At 45.3% G+C, this 10,348-nt stretch overlaps 1 protein-coding gene across 2 annotated transcripts in view; it reads left to right on the top strand.

Annotated features, from left to right (window-relative positions):
- Positions 1–1,777: 1,777 nt before the first annotated feature.
- Positions 1,778–10,348, top strand: part of HDGFL3 (HDGF like 3) — a 58,067-nt gene continuing 49,496 nt past the window's right edge. Inside the window, exon 1 of one of the 2 annotated variants that reach the window (XM_077828206.1) lies at positions 1,778–2,296. In XM_077828206.1, coding sequence (XP_077684332.1) covers positions 2,213–2,296 — 84 coding nt within the window. In that variant the 5' untranslated portion in view covers positions 1,778–2,212. The remainder of the gene's footprint in view (positions 2,297–10,348) is intronic. The other variant, XM_077828207.1, reaches the window with a different exon arrangement.

Genomic DNA, 10,348 nt, shown 5'->3' with positions numbered 1-10,348 from the left:
TCTGCATATTAGTTTCCATGGGTTTTTAAGGCTTAATTAGTCCTGGAGTTGGCCAAGTGGGGTATAGAAATTCAAGTGCTGATGGACAATATTTTAGGATGAACAATGACTTTCAATTACCCTACCTCTAATATTTAAAAACAACCCAAAACTACTTGTTGCACCAGCTCTACTCAAGCTCACCTCTCTACCAAGTGTTGCGTAGTCATTAGACAATGATTTTTAGGAGATACTGGACTTCAGTAATTCAGTCAGAGGTTAGGGGTCTATTATAGAAGTGCGTGGGTGAGGTTCTGTGGCCTGCCATGTGTAGGAGGTTAGACTAGATGATCATGATGATCCCTTCTGATTTTAAAGTTTAGGAGTCTATAAAGAAAAGTGGGACTGCCAAGAACAAATTCCAGCCCGAGGCCAAATTCAGAGACTTCCTGTTAAATAGTTTTGAAGAGAAATGACACAAAAAACATGTAGAAAATTCAAATGGCCTAAAAACAAAGGTTGTGTGAAACTTTTCACTGACTGGCCACCTATTTTTAGAAGGCCAGCAATTCATACCCATTTTAAGCTCATTTAATGCAACATCTTACTGTAGATTCTCAAGCAGGCACCATCACAATATAAATAATAAATATCAACAGTAATCAAGTGGAAGTGGAATTTCTGCAAATTGCTACTTAGCTCATAGACTTTTGGGGTAAAAAAAAACTTGCAGGATCCAGGTGCTGGATTGGTGATCTTGGGATACTGCCATGTCAGTTTGCAATAGGGTCTGGAATTTTTTTAGTGTTAGGAGCTGGTGCATTGTGCATCTATTTATAGAGCAGAATGTAGGATACTGCAGTTAAAAATTAGCAGGATCCATCAGGATCCATGTCCCAATCTGGGTCGTTGCATCACTAGGACATGCTGGTGTCCAGAACTTCATAGTGAAGTAGGAGCAGCTGGTTTGTTCTGTATTCAGACAGTAGAATTTGGGGGTCTGAGCACAAAAATCTGCAAGATCCAGCAGGATCCCAGAGCAGGTCTCTGTAGCATCAAGATGCTAGACAGTTAGAATAATCTATTCTAGAATTTTTGTGTGTGCCCTAATAGGGGTTGGATGTGTTTTGTAGTAAGGTTATGGGGCTTTGGGGGCTTTGGTGCAAATGGGGAAGAATCCACCAAGACTCCATGTCCCAGATCTAGGCCTGGGTAGTGCTATTGTGCTGGGACACCTGGGGGTCTGGAGTTTTTTGGTGCACTAGAATGGGTTGGATTTCTTGCGAATGTCGGCTGTTGTTTTGGGGAGCAGGAGTGCCATACTCCATGTTCTGGATCCAGGTTTTTGCAACACTGAGATGCGCTGCAGTCGTGACATTTTGGTGCAGTAGGAGTGTGGCTGCATGTGTTCTATACTTGGGAGGTGGAATTTGGGGGTTCAGGCCCAACCACCAACAAGCTCCATTTCCTAGATCCAGGTCTTTGTGGCACGAGGGCACACGGGGGGGGGGAGGGGGTCCAGATTATTTTAGTGCAGTAGGAAAGGCTTGGACGTGTTTTGTATTTAAGTGGTGGAATTTGGGGAGGCTGCAAGGATCTGGCAGGATCCACTTAGATCCGGCTTTTCCCTTTTTCCTCAACCCCCCGTGGAAACGGTGCATAAAGAGAGAGCCCCGCGCCTCAACCGGGGAGGCAACCAGCGAGCAGACTGAGCCGCTCTGAACTCTGCTGTTTTTCCTAGAAACGGATCCGTGCACCTAGAAAATAACAGGAAGGGAAAGCAGGGAAAAAAAAAAATCACCACCCGAAGATCCTGTTGTTTTCGGTCGCTGCCCGAGGAATAATTTGGAGGAGAAGGATCCATATTTCTGCGGCTGCCGAGGCTGCGGCGCCGGGGATGGAGCGCGGGGCGCGGGCCGTGTAGCGGGCTCGCCCGGGGGCTGCCTTTCGGCCAGGCTCGCTCCGCCCGCAGGGCGATTCCAGCCTCGGCCCGGGCCCTGCCGCGGCGGCAGCGGGATCCCAGCCATTGGGGGCCGGTGGGGTTGAGTCCAAGGCCTCCCCCCTCCCCCGCTACACACACACACACGCCCCCCCACCTCTGCCGCCGCCGGGGACAGAGGCTGGTGCCGGGGGCCCGACCCTGCTGCGGCTGCCGCTGCCTGGGCGGATCGCACCCCGCGAGGGGCGGCCGGGTGCAGGGGGGCGCGGGGCGGGCGGCGGAGGGAAGCTCCCGATGGCGCGTCCGAGGCCCCGCGAGTACAAGGCGGGAGACCTGGTGTTCGCCAAGATGAAAGGTTACCCGCACTGGCCGGCCAGGGTGAGTGAGGGCCGGGGCCGCGGCCCGGGGGGTGGGTGGGGGGCAATGCAGGGAGCCCGATCCCCCTCCCCTCCTCCCAGCGCAGCGCCCGGCCCGGCCCCACCATTTCCCCGCTGCTTCTCCTCTGCCTCTCCCGAGGCGTGTGGCGGCGGCGGCTGCTGGGTCCATTGCAAGCCCAGCCGCAGACACAGACCACCCCCCCGCCCCAGCCCTCCATGCCTGCCGCGGCGGGGAGCGACAGGGGAGCGGGTGTCTGTTCCCCGCTGGATTATTGTGCATCTTTGCTTGAATGTGCAGATTTCTCCGCACCCCCGCACCCCCGTCCCGGGAGAAGGGGAGGGGGCGTGTGGGGATTGTACCTAAATTATTATTATGGGGAGTTGGCAGCTCTGCATGATAATGATGCCATTTATTATACGCCCTCCCCTCTCACAGTTCCCCCCCTCCCCACTAGTGAGGGCTCCCGCCAGCCTTCCCACATGCACATTTCCAGGCAGTTGCAGAAAAGCTGCCTTTGCCCACAATATGAAGCCACAGAGGGAGAGAGAAAGAGACAAACAGGCATAGCCATCAGGAGGCCAGATCTGTCTCTCTCTCAGCCCAGGAAGTGTCCACTGCATGGGAAACACACATGGGAGGAGAGCAAGGCCTAGAATTTAGGCAACAACTCTTTGCAGGGTGCTTGATGCACGGAATACACCATATTTGGGGCTGCAGGGGGCGGAGGAGGCATGGTCTACTACAAAGAGATTAGTGGTAAACATGGACACAATCCGGAAGGATGCAACTTATTAATTGAGAGGAGGAGTTGGTCTACATGGCCTCCATTTTTTCCACGCGCCCCTCCAAATGCAGGCTCATTGGGGAGCTGATCATGTGGAGAAGTTCTGGGCTTGTGAGGCAGTGGCTGGTTTTATTTTGTGAAAAGAAAAGGAGTTTTATTTTGTGGCACCTTAGAGACTAACCAATTTATTTGAGCATAAGCTTTCGTGAGCTACAGCTCACTTCATTGGATGCATTCAGTGGAAAATACAGTGAGGAGCTTATGCTCAAATAATCAATCTCTTTGGTCACTCGATTTCTGACCTAAAAGTGGCTATTCTTCAACAAAAAGACTTCAGAAACAGACTCCAACGAGAGACTGCTGAATTGGAATTAATTTGCAAATTGGATACAACTAATTTAGGCTTGAATAGAGACTGGGAGTGGTTGAGTCATTACACAAAGTAAAACTATTTCCCCTTGTTTATTCCCCCCCCCCCCCCGCCCTCCTCAGATGTTCTTGTTAACTGCTGGAAATGGCCCACCTTGATTATCACTACAAAGGGTTTTCTCCCCCCCCCCCCCCCCGCTGGTAATGGCTCATCTTAAGTGATCAGTCTCCTTACAGTGTGCATGATAAACACCCATTTTTTCATGTTCTGTGTGAAAATAAATAGGGGGAGGGATCGCTCAGTGGTTTGAGCATTGGCCTGCTAAACCCAGGGTTGTGAGTTCAATACTTGAGGGGGCCATTTAGGGATTGGGGCAAAAATTGGGGATTGGTCCTGCTTTGAGCAGGGGATTGGACTAGATGACCTCCTGAGGTCCCTTCCAACCCTGATATTCTATGAAATCTCCTCACTGTATTTTCCACTGAATGCATTCGATGAAGTGAGCTATAGCTCACAAAAGCTTATGCTCAAATAAATTGGTTAATCTCTAAGGTGCCACAAGTACTCCTTTTCTTTTTGGGAATACAGACTAACACGGCTGCTACTCTGAAACCTTTTATTTTGTGGTGGTTTGGGGTTGTGAATTTTTTATTTTATTATTCCTTTCCCATCTTTGGTTATAAACTGGTTTGAAATAACTGAGTTGGAAAAGCATCATGGGCATTTGGCAACGAAATAAGCATCCCACTGTATATTTAATGTCCATATTCAGGAGAGCCACAAAACAGAGCAGGGCATTCCCAGGGGCGATCTGATACTATGGCATATTTACAGCCTTCTCTTCCCCCTTTTTTGGTCACCATGGTGTACTTTGTTATGTTAGCTGCATTCTGTTTTCATTCACAAGTAAAAGAAAGTTGTTGGTGTTTATGATCTGCGAGAGCTTGAACTTTATAAAGGGTTAAGCATCAGAGGGGTAGCCGTGTGAGTCTGGATCTGTAAAAGCGGCAAAGAGTCCTGTGGCACCTTATAGACTAACAGTTACGTATTGGAGCATAAGCTTTCGTGGGTAAATACCCACTTCGTCGGATGCATTATAAAGGGTTGTACACATCGTGCAGGAGAGCAGGGTCAAGGTAGCATGGACTTTACCAATGCCCTTGAGAAAACATTGAGAAAAGGGTATATGTAAGTGGTGAAGAGTGAAGCAAGGGTCATTATGAGTGTGACTGAGAGTGCGAGTTGAGTGTAGACACAGTACAAGGATGGAAAACCAGTATCGGAGGCTTCAATGAAGGTTGATAGAGAAGGGAAAAATCAGAGGATGCTAAATGTTAAAGGGAACAGAAATAAGGAAGCACACCCAATTGCTTCGGCAGAGCGGGCTGAAATTCATTTGTGAATAGGCATAAGAACATAGAACTTAAGAATGGCCATACTGGGTCAGAGTAAAGGTCCATCTAGCCCAATATCCTGTCTTCAGATAGTGGCCAGTGCAGGTGCTTCAGAGGGAATGGACAGAACAGGTAATTATCAAGTGATCCGTGTCTAAACTTCACATTGTATTTGTAATTAATGTCTCTGATCAGCATTTATATTCTTATATCTGCTTGTGATGGCCAACAGCATGCTAACGGTGATGGAGTCTATTTTAAATCAATTTCTTTCTTACTTCAATAATGGTTTAATTTAATCTGAAAATGGAGCAGCAAGTGACTTTAACAACTCAGATAATTCCAGCTTTGGGTTTGATCCTGCTCCCATTGAAGTCAATGGCAAAACTCCCATTGACTTTACTAAGAAAAGCTGTACTCTTCTCCGCACTTGAATGCAACAACATTCTCCTTGGAGTACAGTGAAGACTAGCCCTGTGGCCTTGTCCTCATGTGTAAAGAGGGTGTGTTGTTAACTCGTGTTAGCTAACATATGGTAACTAATTGAAGTAAATGGAAAACAGGATAGGGCTCTTTGTTTCAGCAAACTTTTCTTTATTTTTTTATCATACACTGAGCACAGATGGGCACATCTTTGATTATGTGTCCAGCAGGCTAGTCAAAGGTTTGTCCCTCAGGATACATCTTCACTAGGAAAAAAGGTGTGTTGTTAACTTGTGTTGTTAAGTGAAGACCCCAGTGAAGACAAAGTCATCTATGGTTTTAACATGAGGTTTTGCAGATTGAGGTAAAGGCTATGAGACTGCTTTGTCTTCAGTAGGATTTTACCTTGTGTTAGGTACCATGTGTTAGCGAACACAAGTTAACAACACACCTTTTTTCCATGTGAAGCTAAGGCCACAGGGTTTACACTAATCTTCACTGTGCTCCAAGGAGACTGTTGTGTCATGCAAGTGAGGAGAGAAGTAGAGATTTTTGCAGGTGAGACAGCAAGTCAGCTCCCCTGATTAACTGAACCCCAGTTATCAAGAGGTTTTGCTTAAGCTGAAGATCTTTGTATAATCAAAGTTCAGATTTGTATATACTGCAGTATAACATTTATAAACCATTTGTATGCTTGATCCTTAAACTCACATATAAAAAAGCTACATATTTTATTTTAAAAATACTGGTTTAGTAATCCAAAGGGTTTGTTATTTATTGCTGTATTTAAATAATTTCTTGTTGCAATGGCCCCTCTCAGAGGCCGTGTTGAGACTCGGTGGTCCTTGGCAGGAAGTGCTATAGAAGGGCAAAATAGTTACCTGTATTTAGTGAAGTGGAGCAGTATTAAAGCAGGACAGAAAGTGAGTAGCCAGCTTTGACACTAAGCCAGCCTCTTACCAATATGAATCTGCCGTTTAACTCTATTGGCTTCAGCAGGAAGAAGATCAAGATGTGTGGGCAAGAGCAACATTCTGCACAGTGAGAGAAGAGGTAGAAGTGGCTGATGTGTAGAGAAACCAATAGGGAGCTCTGCTTAAAAACGGATGGCACGCTGTGACTCTTGAGTTTCACTAGCTTATGATATTGATCATCTCACAAATTAATAACTTGCAAAGGGCCAAATCCTGCAGTCCTTAGTCAAAACTCCAATTGACAGTCACTCAGGTCGTTCCATGCTCTGTTGTAAAGTCTCGCTTTACAAAACCCGTCTTTGTAAGGCACTTTTGGATACTTGGAATACGAAAGATGCCACTGAAGTCATATTGACTTTTCTCTGTTTTGATCTTGCAGTCTTTACTCAAAGACAAAACTCTCATTAACCTACATTGGGGCCAGTGAGTAGGGATGGCAGGAATTGGGCCAAAGTCTGTAAGTTTGGTATCTAAGGTGACTTATGTGAGTGGATTAAGTCCAATCTTGTATCAAAAAGAAGAGTAGCAGTTTGGTGTAATAAGATGTGTGTAGCACTTACAGCCATGAGATAAATACTAAGCGGCTAGAGCCCCTGCTGATGTACACAAGTGAAGTTCCATTGATGTGAATGGAACTATGCAGATTTACTCCAGCTGAGGATCCAGCCCTGACAGTACATTGATTACATAGGCGGAAGAGGCATTTAGTATGCATGGAGGAAGCATGCTCGGATGGTTGAGGTACTAGGCCGAGATTTAGGAAATACAGGTTTGGTTCCCAGCTATGCTATAGGCTACCTGTGCAACCTTGGGTTATGCAGTCTCTCTGGGCCGCCGTTCACTGTCTGTAAAATAGGAACAACACCACTTCCCTACCTAACAAGGGTGTTGTGTCAATAAAGTCATTAACGTTTGTGACTTGCTCAGCTACTACCAAGATGGGGGCCATATCATTACTAGACACATAGAAAAATATCCATTGCACCTTCCAGATATATTCTTCTAGTTTGTTGAAAGGGTGAATATTGGCCATTGGTTAGCCATTTAAGATTAAATGAAAGGAAGAATACAAAAAATCAATAATTGTGTTCATTTCATCAGTGGCCCTGAAGAAATAATAAGCAATTAGATGACACAATATGAGGGTGATTAAAAAATAAGGAGACCATTAATGCAAATGTAAAGAGAGGAACAAAATTCTGAATGACCTGAATAATGTAGGAGTTTGCCCAGGTAAGTGACTTATGCAGTTCATTGAACTAAATGTAAAATAACGTGGCTCGGGATAAGAGAACAAGATTTGGGTAGACTCAGATAGCTTGTGCAAGGATGGTTAAGTTGGTTTGGAACAGTACAAAAGAGATCTAAAGAGGTATTGCAGTAAACTTTAATTTGCCACACACAGAAGGTTTAGATGCTTTTCACTTCTCAATTAGGCAAAAGTATGTCCCTTAGAGTGATGATGTTACACTAACTAATCTAAAGTTTGCAGTCTCTTGGGAATCTGAATTTCTTCTCTTCTAGACCCACATCTCTCTCCTTCTCCTTATAATTTCTTGCTGTTGCTTTATATTGATAGTGCCTTGTATATCATATTTGTTAGATATGTTTGACAGCACATGTGTTGCTGCCTGGTACATGTACAAGAGTCACGCTTAAAGATGATAAGTTTTCTGAGGTATTTATACATTTTAGGGAATCTGTGTTTGATCGATACCTCTTGCCAGTAACTGTTAGTAAACTCTGGCATTGTAATGGGGACCACTGTCTGTGATATGTTCAGCTGCAGAAATTATTTTAATAAAATACAAGGGTAGGCTGGTAATTTCCAGCCCAACACATTTAAAAATTATTGTTAACTATGACCCAATCCAAAAACCCCCGTAAAACATGTTTAACTTTAAGCACTGAGTAATCCTAATGTGGCACTTAAAGTTAAGCATGTGCTTTGTTGGATTGTTGCCTAGAAGAGTAACACCGTTAATACTATGGTATTAAAGAACCTAAAAAAATAAACTACCAGAGGGTGAAATAATTCCAGCAGTCTTAATTTTCACTCTTCAATAAAACAGTGAAGAACAGTGTGGAAAAATGCATTTAAGACACATGCAAAGAAATTTTAGAAACAAACTATGGCCCTGATGTTGAAGTAGAAGTCCACATTAGTGGATCCCACAGGACTGTGCATGGTCACAGTGTCTTCACTGATGGATTCTAGGGCAGGTCCAGGGCCCTGGTTTTGACACATTAAGTTAATATGCTAGATACCGAACTAACAACAACTTACTAACTACAGTTTGTATGTATGGCATCTTGGAAATATCATCAATCCCTCAAACAATCATGGAAGTACAGTTCTACATTTTAAAGTGTTTGATATTTTAAAGAGACCATTTGTTTTCTTATTGGACAAAGGACAAGAGAAGGTAGGGTTTCCCTGGCAGAGTTTATCCTTTTTGGCAAAGAATGACAGACAAAAATCAGTTAGATCCAGAAAACTTCAAAGAGCCCATCAAAAACAGACAACAGATCTTTCTCTATATTTTAATGCCAAAACCAGTTACAATCTATGAGCTTTTCTCTTTGGCCATTTGGGACCTGTCCAGTCCTTTCCTATTTGCTTAAAGATCACTCTGTGCTTTTTTTCCAGCCTCCCCTTGTTGTTGCTCTGGTCTTCTGCTATCACTTTTTGCCCTGGTGCTAAATCTGAGTCTCTTATATCTCCTCCTTCTTCATCACTCTCAGCCTAGTCCTACTTTTCCTCCCTCTCATTATCTATCTGTCACAGGGCACCACTGTCGCTACCCAATGTATTCCACTGCCTGGCCAGCTTGCATGGTGTCACGGTCACAAACACACAGCAGGCTGTTACCTTTTCACCAAGGTGGGTGTTTGTTCTTTTCTTACAAAGTAACAAGTGTAATGCAGGCATGCAGCAATGGGAGACTTCCATGCCACCTTCTTTCCACAGCCCAGGCTCACCTTCTGAGCGGAGCCTTGCTTCCTGTTCATCCCACTTACATCCTCCCAAATTGCCTCATTAGCACAGTGATTACCATTCAGTTGCTCAGTCCCCCAACACAGTTCCTGTTCCCCCACTAGAGGTTCCTGTTCCTTTTGCAGCTGGCCTTCCATGGACTACTGGTGATGGTCTCCTGCCTTCCACCAACAAAAAGTTTATTTTGAGGGTGGAGGTTTTCCCCACATCTCCACCTCGGCCCATAGGTCATTGCACCAGTCACACCTCACTGATCTCTCCTCCAGTTTACTTGGCTCATGGTTTATATCTACCTGCATGAATTGTCCCTCTAGAGCCACATTTTCGGGATCCCTGTCTTCCCCTGACTTACCTTGGTCCTGGTTTGGGCCTATCGGGGTAGGTTCACCCACCAAGGCTTCCTTGTCAGGACCCACCTCTCTCTTCAGCTTGTTCTCCATCCTGAGCCTTGCCCAGGACTTATTCCTCCTGGGAGTTGGCTGAGCCTCCATCCTCCTTCTCTAGGTGTCCCTGATCTAGCATTCCTGGCTTCACTTTCCCCTTCTCAACTTTTCCTCCTCCTTCCCTCAAGTCTTCCAGTGTGTTTCATCTTTCTAAGCTTGTTACCATCTGTCTGTTGTCAAATACTGGACCTGGAAGGATCGACACTCGTGAGCTTTTTGCACAGACCCATCAGTTGGGGTCCCTCCCCCCATCATCAACCCTTTTTACATAAAGTGAATGGAGTCCAGTCTGTTGTTAACTTTACCAACTAATGCGAAGACTTTATTAGCCCTACTCACTGCCATCTACACTTTTCTTCTACTTCCAATGGGATAACCGCCATGGGATAAGGGCTCTCTTCCCCACGTATATAATAAATAGTTATCATTGACCCCTCTTGTCGCTACTGCAGCTTAACCAAGGTGTTCCATATGAGGGAACTCATTGCCACTGAATTCATAGCACCCCTTGTCGTTCTTCAACCTACTTCAACCAGAATTGTTCTTATCTCAGGTCCCCTTTTTAGGCCTGTCCACCCAGAGAACTCCACAAACTCACAGTTCATGCAGGGGTAGTCTCTCTTTATGTGTTCTTGGCCCTTGTACTGATAGTGGGCGGCTGGGCCA

The sequence above is a fragment of the Eretmochelys imbricata genome, chromosome 10 (assembly GCF_965152235.1).
Source record: "Eretmochelys imbricata isolate rEreImb1 chromosome 10, rEreImb1.hap1, whole genome shotgun sequence".
Taxonomy (NCBI): Eukaryota; Metazoa; Chordata; order Testudines; family Cheloniidae; genus Eretmochelys; species Eretmochelys imbricata.
This window is presented reverse-complemented; position numbering and strand designations above follow the sequence as displayed.